Source organism: Diplodia corticola (genome assembly GCF_001883845.1).
Source record: "Diplodia corticola strain CBS 112549 chromosome Unknown scaffold37, whole genome shotgun sequence".
NCBI classification, from domain to species: Eukaryota; Fungi; Ascomycota; class Dothideomycetes; order Botryosphaeriales; family Botryosphaeriaceae; genus Diplodia; species Diplodia corticola.
Window position 1 is genome coordinate 319,000 of NW_017971516.1, and position 13,192 is coordinate 332,191.

Genomic DNA, 13,192 nt, shown 5'->3' on the forward strand with positions numbered 1-13,192 from the left:
TCCCCTTTTCAGTAGGCAGAATCTGCAGCAATTCAGTCTTCGACAATACATCATTCTCAAAGTTGACTTGCCTGTTGCCCTGTGCCCTGTTGATGTGCTGGTTCACACACTACGTCTACGCATGCTGTGGAAAGGCGCATCCGAATGGCTTTGCATCCACGCCCTGCCACCATGTCAACACGTCCGGATCAGATAACCGCGACTGTGCAAGCCGCAAGGATCATGTCAGCTCCGTTTCTGGTACCCAGTGCCGCGGATGCGAGACCCTCACCCTACTCCGCCAGATGGAACAGGCTGCTTCCCGTCGTCAATGAGTTGGCATTTCTTTTGCCATGTCGAGTTTCAAGCATGCGTGCTGCGTGTTCTGGATGTACCGCGTCGGTGGATTTTATTCGAGCGTCTTTATGACCATTTATCCGTAGCATAGATCACGCACTTACTATCACGGGAGACGTGTTTCTCAATATTTTGCAGGCGGTTGATGAAGTTCAATAGCCGCCCGCCTCATTCTTCTTGCCTCGTCTTTATTCAGCTGTCTGGTTGGAGCTACATACGCCCCGCCTCTTTTATCTACGGATACTATCCGAGTTAACGTGGTGGAATCCACAATTCTAAGCCGTGACGTAGGATAGCGTGGCTAAACCGAGCATGGCCAAGTCCTCTGCATCATTGTTGATCTTGCTGCGGGAGATGACGACCCTACATAACAGCATGTCAAATTTGCAGCGACAACGCACCGGAACGCCGTTCCTTTTGCTGTTTCCAGACGCAGGGCACAGCCCCCAGACCGGGGTGCGGGGCATCGCATTCCGGATCATTTATGGTGATCGAGCCAACCACACCGAAAGGGCCTGCCAGCATGCCATTTCTCAGGACCGCGAGAACAGCTCACTTCCATCCACCCGCCGGGATTTTCAATGCAGCTGACCCTTTTCACATCGGCCGAATCCGATGAGGCCCTGCAGCCGAGCGCCTTCCCCGATCATGCATGACGTGCCCCTCCAAGGCCCACCACCAAAACACAGGCAGCGGGAGAGTCTCCGCCCATCCTCTCTATGGAGGCACAAAGGATTCATGATGGCGTCAGTGCGTCAGAACATGGATCGATGATGCCTCGCGACGCCCCGCATTAAAAGTATCCCTGGGTACCATCCGCCACGCCGCTCGACGCTGTCGTTCTGCCACCTTTGCTAGGTGTCCGATCCTCTTATTCTCGTTACTTGCGCGGCGAATACCTTAATGCTTCACTGCCAAATTTACCGTGGGTGCCTTTAGAGTAAAACAATTCTACAAGTGCCCGAGCTGCAGATCAATTAATCTAATTCCTTACACCACAATTCCCTTTGGTCCTACTTGAGTCTGACTCGGAGCCGTCTCCTCCCAGCTCGTCCCCCCTCCACGACCTAACACTGCATTGCAGCACGCGCACCTCCTGTTTTTTTCCCCTGCATGGCCCTGACTTTTGCATCGCCATCTTGGCATCAGATGCTAATCGACGCGTTGAACAGGAGATAAACAAGGATGTAGCACCCCAGACCATCGAGCTGCTTGAAAAGATCGACCCAATTGACGCTACGGATCGCTCTTGTCCCTATCTTGACATCACCCGTTTCCCTCCAGATAGCTTTTGTTGGGCAACACCCCCGGCAATATCGCCCTTGCACACAGAGCCTGCGAATCAATGGCCCCCCGAAGTCCTGATCACCGTCCATGATGGCACCACAATTTGCAGTGCCCTCGTGGTCGTTCTCGTCTTCCCTCCTCTCTCTACCATCTAGGAGCCAAACAGCATTTCCCGCCCCTCCCCCCCTGTCCCAACGAAGCCAACCGACGACGGAACCAGGGGATGCTGAACCAATCCAGAAAGAAGAAAAAAACAGCAGACGCACACAAAAACATATTATTGAGAAAGAGAATCAATCCAAAAGCACCACGAGCCGGCCAAACCGACCAACCAACCCTGCGTCCATGCATCCCAAAAACAAAAAAGGAGAAGATCTCATCCTCCACCACCCGCAATAGAGACGTAGACTCAAAACAAAAAAGGAAAAACAAAAAGATAATGATGAGGACGAGACTCGAACTCGCGCGGGTTGCCCCACCAGGAATCGTTGTTAAGAGTACACCTTAACCTGGCGCCATAACCAACTCGGCCACCTCACCGTGAGATTATGTAAGACAAGCATGTCTTGAGCGTCCTTGATCTGGAAAAAAAAAGAAAAAGGTTCTACGTGGTTGGGTTACCAAGGTATCGTAATAGTAGAAGATGACGTTGTTGTTTTCACGCAAAGGCTCCATCTATAGTAGTGGCTGGGAGCCGGGAGCTCGGCGAGTCCCGAATAGGTATATGAGCTTGGGTTGGAATAAGCATAAGCGGTGGGGTCGGTGGGTCGGGTGGAAAATCAGGAGTTGCATGTTGTTCATCAGTGACGCAATATTGAAGGAGAGAGAGGAGGGAGGTTCCATGCTAGCGCCGTAACAGATGTCGTTCATCATTCATGCACCCGTGATGATGATCCCCGCAAAGTTTATGCCTCCAAAATACCCATCGACACAGGTCACATGCGTTTTCTGTTACATCACCAAAGACCATTCACGACAAGTTCTGCGCAAGAAAACGACACCCGTGCTTAGATTTTCTTTCTCCCTTCTCATCTCCAGTACACCGTAGATAAGCCACGGGCCTGTTGGAGATATCAAGAGAGAACGTGCGGACGCATGGGCTTTCTATGCAAAAAATTAGGAGTCGAGGAAAACAAGAAACGCAGTTGGGGGGGGATCAAGTTTAAATCTCAAAAAAAAGGAAGAATTCTGCAAAAGATGCAAGAATCCCTAGCCTCCCACTTCGCTTTTGAATCCAGTAAAGTGTCGCTCGCTTGCACGCTCGCAAGAAAGGGGTGGGGGGAAGACATGGTGATGATGGTTGTGTGATTGGAAAAACCCCCCGAATGGGAGGGAAAAGCTGCAGGGAGAGAAAAAAAACTATCTTGGCTAGTCCTGCACCCCTAATACCACCACAGCTTCCCCGAGTTCTCCTCTAAAAAGAAGAAAGGAAGAAATATTTCTCGATGTTCGCCTTGTCCGCACCTCGGTGCGGAGAGTTGATAATAGACGAGAATCAAAATAGACAAAATCTTGTCTCTGTCGAGATTGGCAACGACCCGCTGGGATCGTCAGAGTCTCGGGCCCTTGTCGAGACATCCGTGTTTAAATAGGTGCATGAAAAGTAAAGAGTGGGTCGACCGCATGGAGTCTGAGTTGGATATGGCAGACTCCAAGGATCAAGGAGAAAGAAATTAGCAAATAGAAAGCAAAAAATTTTCAAAAAGAGTGCTCAGGTGACCCTCCCAATGTCTGCTGCTGCCGCAAACACATTATACACTTATTTACGTTATGTTGTGAGGAGAAGATTGTTGGATAATTGTCGGTCGAGTGGTTTCCCTTCTCCTCGTCCATTGACTGGATGGTGGTGTTGGCTTTCTCAGTCATGGAGTTTGTGTGCCGGGGTATCGACACAGGGGAATAAAGAGCAGGACGGTCCAATCGTCGAAGGCGAGAAACGCATGACCTCGCGCTGCAGCATGCCAGATCGACCCAAGTTATCCCATGTTTCAGGTCAAACCTGTGTCGAAATGAGACTATGCTGCCGAAGACATTAGAAGCGCCATGCGTAAGCCACGTTGTTCGTCGTCGGACCAGATATCGAAAATGAGGCATAAAGGAAATGATAATCGTAAGAGGAGGGTGAAGTGGGCGACGATGCTGTACAGGCAGCATCAAGCGAGGAGGCAGCTGATTCGCAGTCCAGCATTGCGCGCAAACGTAAAAGCAATAATGAACTCAGACTCCGTGACCGTCGTAAGAAAGCGTACAACCCCCACCACCCATCTAGTTGCCTAGCATCGGGTGAGTTCAATTCACGGTATCGCTAGAGTGCTGTTTTCGCAAATCACATGGCCTGTCCGGGAACGGGCTTGCGCTGAGGGGTATCCACAGCCAGAACCGGAGCCGGGGCAGGGGCGAGAGGGCTCGGGCCAGGGGCGTTTCCGCGGCCGGCCGCACCGGTAGAGCTCGAGCGAGGGCGCTTGGCATCCTGGGCGAACTGAGGACGAGGTGCAGAGAAAGAAGCGTTGCTCTGAGACCTCTCACGAGCACCGGTTGGGTTCATGGGCGACATGGCACGAGGACCAGGGGAGTTGCGACCACCGGCGGGCGACATCGGACGGGGCTGACCAGCGAAGGAGGCATTGCTTCCGGCGCGCGCGCGACCCTGCGGGGGACTCTGCGGGAGCGGACTCTGCGGAGGAGGCCCTTGAGGTGGCAGACGCTGGGGACCAGGAGAGTTGCGACCGGTAGCAGGAGACAGAGGACGAGGCTGGCCATGGGCGGGAGCGTTGATGGAGCTAGCATTAGAAGCGGCACGAGCACGAGCGCCGGGAGGACTGCCAGTGGGAGGACCGGGACGAGGCTTGAGGCACTGCTTAGACAAGCAGGACCGCGGCACGACACCCTGCGAGGAACCATCCATCTTCTGGCAGAGAGCCTGTGAAAATTGTAAAATCAATATATGTAGCAACTTGTCCTAGTCGGGGGAAACTTACCCATCCATCGTCGTACTCGTGCATGATCCTGACCAATTGACCGTTCTTGACACCAAGTTCGTCGGCCATAGACGGCGTGAAGTCCATGTGGCAGCGGTGCACAGCGTAAGCTTTACCATTGGCACCAGGGGCAGCCGGGAGAGCACCGGTAGGAGCGGGACCAGGGGACATCGGAACGTCCTTGTCAGCAAAAGGATTGGGGCCCTGGGCACCACCAGCCGCAGTGGAGTCAGTCATGTTAGAAGTAGTGTTGATAGGTTTCGGAATGACTGAGCGAAGAGCCGGCGGCGGGGCCGAGGTAGGCGCAGACGTGGGAGCCGAAGTAGGAGCCGAAGTGGGAGCAGACGTGGGAGCAGATGTGGGCGCGATCTTGGCTGTTGCCGGGAAGGGGAATTCAAGAGCCGGGGTGAGCGGAGTCGTCGGGGTACCAAGTTCGGGACCGAGTTCAACGGCATCACGAGCGGTAGCAGTATCGACTTCGGCATGGTTGCCGAAAGGATTGCTGGGATCGTTGGCAGCATTGGCAGCACCGCGCTTCTCCCAAGGGCTAACACCAACAGGCGTGTCCAGAATATCACCCTCGCCCTTGGAGATTGGCTTGAACTGGCTCATCGGGCGCAGACTCAGGCGGGGAGCGTTGCCTGGAGTCTTGACGGCCTTGACACTGGGTGCACGGGATGCAGCAGTGCCAGGTCTTCCAGAGCTGGTGCTGTTCCTGCTCTCGTTCTTCAAGGCGGCAACAGGGAACGAGATGGGAGGATCGTTGAAGGGGTTGCTGGCCTGCGGAGGGACGCTCTTCTCATCGTACTTCTCGTTCATAGCAGCCTGCTGAACCTTCTTGTGATCCTGCTGCCTCTTCCTCCAGAAGAATACCAGGAAGGCGACAAGCGCAATGAAGCAAATGACTGCAAAAGCCATACCGGCCTTGGCACCGCTTGAAACACCGCTGTCAGAAGAGGAACTTGACGAAGAGGTGCTGGAGGCGCTGGCAGCGGCGGCAGCAACAGACGAGATGGAAGCGGTGGCCTGGGAGATCTTGATTGAGGCCGAGCTTGACATGCCGGCGGAAGAGGTGAGCTGCGACGAGGCAGAGCTGGACGAGGCAGAGCTGGAGGCATCCTCAGTGGTCCTGGAGGCCGACGCCCGTGTCTGTGTAGCAAGCGTGGTGCCGGTGCTCTTAGCGGTCGCCTTGGTACTGGTTGCATCTTCGTCGCTGGTGGCGCTGGTGGCTTCGGCAGTGTTCGCTGCAACGTTGACGGAGTCCTCAGTAGCGGAAGCCTCGCTGGGTGAGTCGGTGACATAAACGGCGGGGCCATCGAAGGTCTTGGGCGCCGTGTAGTAGACGACGGAGATGACCGTCTTCAGCTCGGGGCTGGCATCGCGCTCGTCCAATTCCATGCCGGGGTGGTCCGGCTGGGGGTGAGGATGGCGGGCGTGGAAGTGGTGGGCCGGCATCCTTGCGACAATCGCGATGGTAGTCTAGCGGTTAAGATATTCTATCTGCGACGAGGGAGGCGGGTCGGCTCGACGGTCGTTTTGCGGAGACGGAAAACGGCTACGACAGGGATTGCGTGCGGCGGGGTATTTCTGCAGAGCTGCAGCGGGCAGGGTCGGAATGAAGGGATGCGAGGTCGTCCAGACTGTTGTGGGTGCGGAATGCTGGGGAGACGCTCGCTGCGCTTGGGCGCGGGTTCGGCGCGGGTGCGGAGGGAGTGAATGTGAGGGCCTGCCGACGATAAAAGAAGGACGTCGACTGCCGGGTCGCACGCGGAGGCGAAGAGAGCGGAAGCACCGTACGGTCGCGAGGCTTGGCGACGGTGGTGAAGAAGAAGGAAAGAAGGGCGCACAGCGTGAGATGGGCGGCACGCGTGGTAATGGGGGTCAGGGCGCGGAGGCGGTGGTGCTATGGCCAAGCGGCGCCGGGGTTGGAAATGAGGTCGCCAGGGACGGCGAGCGTCTGATTGGCGCGCACCCGCCAGCCCTGGTCGCGACCAGCCCGCCGCTCGGGGATGGGACTCGCGGGATTGCACATCGCTGCCCGCTGCGATAGGCGCGCCAGGTACCACCACTGCCGCGGCACGATGTCGCTTCGCTATAAATGGACCCGGGCAGCCGCCTGCCAGAGCCAGCCTGGCCTGCGCAATTGGCTGTCCCGCGTCATTGCAGCGGCAGCCTGCTCGGCGAGTGGCGGTCGATGATGCGCGACCAGGCCGGTGCAATCAAAAAAGATCGGCGTGGGCGCTGTGCTCGAGCCGCGGAAGCCGGCCAGCGGAGCTGTGGCCGCGAGCAGGAGCGCGCTCGCACCGCTCTCGCCCGCCGCTCAGCCTTGCCCGCACTTCTAGTCAACCCGAAACAACTCTGTTCGCTAGCATGAGGGGAGTGGCTGCGGCTACCATGCCTTCAGCGTGCCCGCCCGGGGCCGTGGCAACCACAACAACTGCACGAAGGATCCGTGGATGCATGGAATGAGCACGTGAGCCTGGGCTGAGAGCGCGTGCCCTCTGCGCCTCGGCCAGGTCATAAAACTTCGAAACGACCCCGGCCAGCCGCCCGTCAGTTACGCGTGGGCACCGAGCAAACGCAGTCATCGTCGCCGATGCGAAGCAGGAAATGTTCATTGCTCATGACCATGCCAAGGTAGTAGTATTACAAGCCCATAGTTCTTCCACGCCTGTCAATATCACCCCCTATCGCCATATCGTCTCCGTCCTGCGGGCCTTTCCGCCTCTACTGCCCACTCGTGCGCCCTGGTCCTTGTCAGCCACAACGTTCCTTCATCACGCCAACGGCCTAACTTACACTGCTGAACCTCCGACTCGTCGAGCTTCCTCAGCTTGTTGATTGCCGGCGTCTCGCCCGTGGCAACGCCCTTGGCGAATTCCACGAACTGGCCGACCGACGTCTTGCTGGAGATGGCGTACTGGGCCGTCACCGCCTTGACTCGGATGACAGCAATGCGCGGGTCATCCGGGCCGCCGTCGTGGGTGCCGTCTCCGAGGTCGCCGAGCCACGCCTTCAGACCGGCCGAGTAGTACTTCTTGACGACTGCGCGGTCCGTCTCGATGGATGCATTGCCACTGATCGACGCCCACTCGCCCGCCGACGACAGGAACGAGAGATTGATGTGTGCATCGTCTTTCAGGTCGTCCGTCTTGCCCGACTCAGTGTTTGTGTGGAACAGAAGGTCGAGACCGTTCGCCTCCTATGATCCCTGTCAGCATGCACATCATTTCGACGCAAGGGGAACGCAGGCTGGAATGGGACTGCCACCAACCTTGCCGGCGAGGGCCATGCATCTGCTTGCCAGCAGTCCGCTGTGTGTGACAGTAGTCATCATGCAGAACTTCTGCTTGTCGGCGAAATTAAGCAGATCCGTGACCTTGGTCTTGAGGTCAGGCTCCTGCAAATTCTTGGCGACATAGGGGTCGGCGGTCTTGCTGCCGGTGTCGGCGTTGCTGAAGGTCGACATGTTGGCTGTGATTATGTTTTGGATAGGTGTTGGAAGGTAAGGTGTTCGCTTGATTGAGGTACGGGGAGGTGCAATGCTGCTGTAACGCGACGTGAGTGCTGCTGCTTGACAAATTGCCGGTTTCGGAAAGAGTCTCGAACGCGCCTGCCGCAGGACAATGGCGTCGAGCCGCATCATCATGCCACCAGACATGGTCGCGAAGGGAGCAGGACGACTTACAGTGAGGGCGAGGAATTGGTTTGATGGAGGGGTAGCTTTCACACAGCTGCGGCGCCGCCTTTGAATACCTACCTAGTAGTGGTGCGGATATACTGACGTCATGAACATGCGCCAGACTCGCCGTCAGCGGATGCCCACCACATCCGACGGCCCCTTCCTTCTTTAGTCCATTGCGGCGCTGCAAGCCCCTCACTTGTGACATCGATTTGATAGGATCGCGGGACTTGCGTACGATCAGCCAGGGCCCCGGCTGCGCTTCGATCGCTACCCCGGCTTGGCAGGTGGGTTCTGCGGGTCCAGAAGCTGCTCATCGTGTTTACCTGCAGCCGGGATGCTCGCCTCCGCGGGCGCATTCCGCATCATCACTCCCCTGCCACCGCATGACGTTGTTCTTCGATGACGGACCAAATTCCTTCTTTTGATGTGTCAAGTGCTATCCGGGGTATCATCCAACTATCTGTAACCTCCAATTGCTGCTTTGATTCAAGCCCAACAGCTATGCCCCTGCCGCACCCACTGGTCTCGCACCGCTCAGATTGATGACCCTCCCCGCACTGAATGCCCCACCCGTCCGCGCTGTCGGTGCGTCCGCCTTCCAACCAGGAACCTCGTTGCTGAACTTCGCCCTGATCACATGCCATGGCTTGGGGAATCCCGCTGCCAACGCACCTTTTCGCTTTGCGCCAGTAATCGCAAATCGCAGCTGCCTGTGCGAGATGAACCCTCCCAACAGACCTTGATCGATCAATGAGGCTACGATGCTCTCGATCTCATCCACATCCGGCGCCACGAACTCAGGCCCGACCTCATCCGCGCCCTCGAAGTCGGGATCCATGTAGAGTTGGCTCCTCGACGGCTCCATCGTAAAGAACGCCCAATTGGGATGCCTTTGCGCCGGGCCACGGTACGTCGCTGCCTCTGGAGATAGCGCCTTTTTCTCCAGGAACTGCGCCAAGACAACGAGATCCTGCAGACCAAGCGTGGGTGCTTTCCTTGACGTTGGGTCTCCCTGATCTCCATTGATGAGGAACGTCCGGCGCACCAAAGAGCGCCAAACCAGGACTTCGCAACGGTTGCGCAGCTGGAACAAGATGCGGTGGAAAAGGAACCATTCGACGTGCTCGCCCTTCTCGACGTCCAGCAGCGTCCGGAATCTGGCAAGGTCTCCCTTCACGATTGCTCGGCATATTGGTCCAAACCTTTCCCGGAGTCCAACGGCTTCCGGTTGCTGGTATAGGTGTTGCGAGGGGAAGCGCCCAAGAATTATGTTGGATGCAGCTAGATAAATGAGAATCAAGCGCCGCTGGTTGAGGCGCTCCTGGTTGCACTGATCGTACGCAGACTGGAGGGCCAGCTGAGCGCGGTAAAAGTGATTGTTTGAAAAGTGGAAGCGACCCAGGTAATACAGATAGGTTACTCGCTCCGGCCAGGGGAATATGGCCAAAGGAGGGGAGGCGTTGTCGATGTTGGTGAAGATGGTATCCGCGCTGCGAGATTTACTGCCCTGGAAGAGAATCTTGAGACAGAGGTTGGCAAGCTTGTAGATTCCCACTCTCTTCCCATCGGGCCTGCCATCACGGACGCCAGACAAGTTCCCTGTTCGATCGTTCAAGCAGGTGACGAAGGCGTTTCTTATAATCTCCACGGCTTTTTCACCCAGCGTCTGCTTTTCTCCCCCATCGTCACCCCCTTGTGGTTGAACATTGACTATGAGATCCGGACGCTTGTCGAGGATGATTGCGAGCGCGGCCAGCATTCGAGCGCAATTTATGACGGTAGGTAGAATGACTATTCCCATGGATGGGTGAGCTAACGCGCTGTTGCATTTTCTGGGAGATGTCCGTTAGCCATTCTCCGGCCCCTGTCGGAGGCGATGCGGGCTCACGCGGCTAATTCTGCCAGAAGGTTGTATGCTTCCAATTGTTTTGTTGAGAGGTTCTCAACGTCGAGGTCTCTCAAGAAGGCAAAGTATTGGGCGACGAAGCGAACGAACGCTGACCAAGAAGAACCGTCGTCGAGCTCCTGCAAGCCGGGAAGTGCGTGGTGGCACTTTTCCTCCAGCGCGTCATCCGTACCCTTCGGAAACGCCGCTCTGATCTCGATGATCATCTGTGTGTACAAGGGTGGGTACGAGCCGCCGGTTGGCTCGAAGACCAGGTAGTCTTGCAGCTTCGTGCCATCCTTGGCCTGCAGGATAGCGGCGATCTCGGCGAGGAATTGGTCGACGGTAGGGGTGATGGCCATGCTGATGGAGGCGGAGTCAAGTTCTTGGCCAGTCTCCAGGTACAATACGCTCTTGAAGAGGTCGTTGCGCAGGCGGGCAGGAAGGGTCCAGTCGTAGGGATGGTCCGGCGCGGTGGCCTGCCAGACGCTATTGAAGACGGAACGGAGCCCGTCGCGGTCGAGAGTGAGATGGGGATTCTGAGCAAGTACGGCAAGGAATCCCTCGACGGGGTCTCCGCCGGCGTCGTGCAGGAAGGCCGCGAATTGAGGGTTGGTGGTGCCGGGGTGCGGAGACTGGGGCGGTGACGAGGGTCGGTTTGCGGCGAGTCTGACGCGCCCGCGCTCTGTCGTCGGCCCGCCGATCTTCAGCCGCCCGCTGGTGGCCCTCGCGCCGCGCCCACCGTTCGCCATGATGTTGAGCTTTCGAGCAATGGCGACTTCATAATCGCTGAGACCGCAAGCCGATGCGGACGGAACGGCAGTCTTTGTTGCTCGGTTGCCATTGTTTGCTGCCCTTGTGATGACCGTGGGAGCAAACCGAAGCGCACCCTTTCACATGCAAAAGACGCGCTTCCAGTTGCCCGGCTCGCTCATTAATCGCTACGTCACCGCGACGCAAGCGCGTCGGGTCTGCACGTTGCTCAGCATGGATTCAACCCGGGTCGGCATATTAACCCCCAAGGTCAAGCCACGGCGCTTCTCCTCAAAAGCTTGTCACGGCCCCGCTACCATTGCAGTTTCTTCAGCCGCTCAGCGAGAGCTCTCCCGCCGCAATGGATCTCCAGGGCCTTCTCTCGTACTTCATCCACAACCCCATCATCTTCATCTACCAGCTTATGCAATGGGTCCTTGACAAAGTTCTGTCGCCGACACCCCCGCCGCCCAACGCTGAACTTAGCAGGCCTAAGATCGCCATCATTGGTGCTGGTCTGACTGGTGTCTCCGCCGCATCCCACTGCGTTGGCCATGGCTTCGACTGTACCATCTTTGAAGCCGGGGACCGCAAGAGTCTTGGTGGAATCTGGAGTGTAAGCTCGTCTATGCCTACCACCGTCCTGAACTCCAGCTAATCGGCTTCCAGAAAGTAAACAATACCTCAGGCCTGCAGATCCACAGCATTATGTACCGCTTTCACCCCTCCGTCAAGTGGCGCGGCGGATATCCCGACCGTCAACAGATTGTCAGCCAGATCACCGAGCTTTGGGAGACGTACGGCCTGGAGAAGCGGACCAAATTCAACACCCATGTCGACAAGGTCTACAAGGACAATAACGGTCGCTGGGTCATCAACGACACGTCAAATGGCCGCTTCGACGGCGTCATTGCCGCCGTTGGAACCTGCGGAGACCCCAAGGTGCCCCACATCCCCGGCCAGGAGAAGTTCAAGGGAGAAATCTACCACTCTTCCGATCTGGACGGCAAGCAAGCCAAGGACAAGAAGGTCCTGGTCATCGGCGGAGGAGCAAGTGCCGTCGAGGCTTTGGAGTTTGTCGCAGGCGAGAATGCCGAAATAACACACGTGCTTGCCAGGGTAAGTGAATACTGGGGATCAAAACTTGACTGTACTTCGATGCTAACCTGAACACAGTCTGAGAAATGGATTATTCCTCGCAACCCCATCGTGGACATCCTCCTGGCTTTTAACATCTTCGGTCAAGAAACCATGTTTTCCTGGATCCCCGAGAGCCTACTCCGTCTCCTCTTCTACCGCGACCTCAAAGACCTGTCCCCTCCCAAGGGCAGCAAGGGTGTCTTTGAGGAGACCCCTATGGTCAACGACGAAGTCCTCGATCTCATCCGCGACGGCAAGGCCGACTGGCTCCGCGGCGACATAGTCGGCTTCGAAGAGAACGGCATCCGCTTCAACCACCGCTCGCAAGGCACGCCCAAGGGCGGACCGGGCCGCGAAAAGCTCATCGAAGCCGACATTTGCATCCTCGCGACGGGCTTCCAGCGGCCGTCCCTCTCCTTCCTGCCCGACGAGTGCTTCGACGAGCCGTACGACCCGCCGAACTGGTACCTTCAGGTCTTCCCTCCCGCCCACGTCGACATCTGCGCCAACAACTGCACCTACGTCAACGCCATCGGCTCCGTTGGCAACTACCACATCGGCATCTACACGCGCTTCCTGCTCATGTACCTCGTCGACCCCCTCACCCGCCCCCAGGAGCGCTGGATGAAGCGCTGGATCGACATGACCCGCTGGATCAAGTCCCGCGCCCCCACCGGCGCCTTCGACTTCTTCACCTACTCCGAGCTCGTCTACTGGTTCGTCTTCACCATCGTCGTCAACCCCTTCCGCTGGAAATGGGCCGCCTTCGTGCTCTTCGGCATCGGCAAGGCCGTCCCGCTGCACGTCGTGCGCCAGGAGGACAAGGTCAGGAACGGGTTGGGCATGAAGGCGAGTTTGAATTAGCAACCTGGTATTCGAAAGTTTCCAACGGACTTGAAAAAAAAAACAGTTATGCAGAAGTGGAAAATACATGGACACTGCAATATTTGAAGGATGAAAAGAAAACATACCTGTCTCTTTATGATCCTCGCTCAGGTAGCGAGCCGATAGCATACACATATCAAAGCCAACACCCTTAGATGAATGGGACTTGCCTTTTGGAAACCAACCTTCCTGTCGTCCACTCAGTCCGTTACCATGTTCAAGATATCACTCAGGAGCCAAACA

General features: G+C 56.8%; 4 protein-coding genes across 4 annotated transcripts; 1 reads left to right on the forward strand and 3 right to left on the reverse strand.

The window, feature by feature from the left end:
• Positions 1–3,949: 3,949 nt before the first annotated feature.
• BKCO1_3700099 (sh3 domain protein) lies at positions 3,950–6,056 on the reverse strand (the record flags this gene model as incomplete). Its single annotated transcript, XM_020275198.1, has 2 exons — positions 3,950–4,543; positions 4,602–6,056. 2 exons carry the CDS (start codon positions 6,054–6,056, stop codon positions 3,950–3,952), a joined length of 2,049 nt encoding a protein of 682 aa, XP_020128733.1.
• Positions 6,057–7,328: 1,272 nt separating this feature from the next.
• Positions 7,329–8,070, reverse strand: BKCO1_37000100 (protein bli-3; the record flags this gene model as incomplete). The annotated part of the gene is made up of 3 exons (XM_020274976.1): positions 7,329–7,348; positions 7,401–7,803; positions 7,876–8,070. 3 exons carry the CDS (start codon positions 8,068–8,070, stop codon positions 7,329–7,331), a joined length of 618 nt encoding a protein of 205 aa, XP_020128891.1.
• A 715-nt stretch (positions 8,071–8,785) lies between these two features.
• BKCO1_37000101 (cop9 signalosome complex subunit 12) lies at positions 8,786–10,923 on the reverse strand (the record flags this gene model as incomplete). Its single annotated transcript, XM_020274977.1, has 2 exons — positions 8,786–10,118; positions 10,175–10,923. The coding sequence occupies 2 exons, from the start codon at positions 10,921–10,923 to the stop codon at positions 8,786–8,788; spliced, it is 2,082 nt and encodes a 693-aa protein (XP_020128890.1).
• A 362-nt stretch (positions 10,924–11,285) lies between these two features.
• BKCO1_37000102 (flavin-binding monooxygenase-like family protein) lies at positions 11,286–12,928 on the forward strand (the record flags this gene model as incomplete). Its single annotated transcript, XM_020274978.1, has 3 exons — positions 11,286–11,540; positions 11,594–12,043; positions 12,101–12,928. The coding sequence occupies 3 exons, from the start codon at positions 11,286–11,288 to the stop codon at positions 12,926–12,928; spliced, it is 1,533 nt and encodes a 510-aa protein (XP_020128889.1).
• Positions 12,929–13,192: the final 264 nt, after the last annotated feature.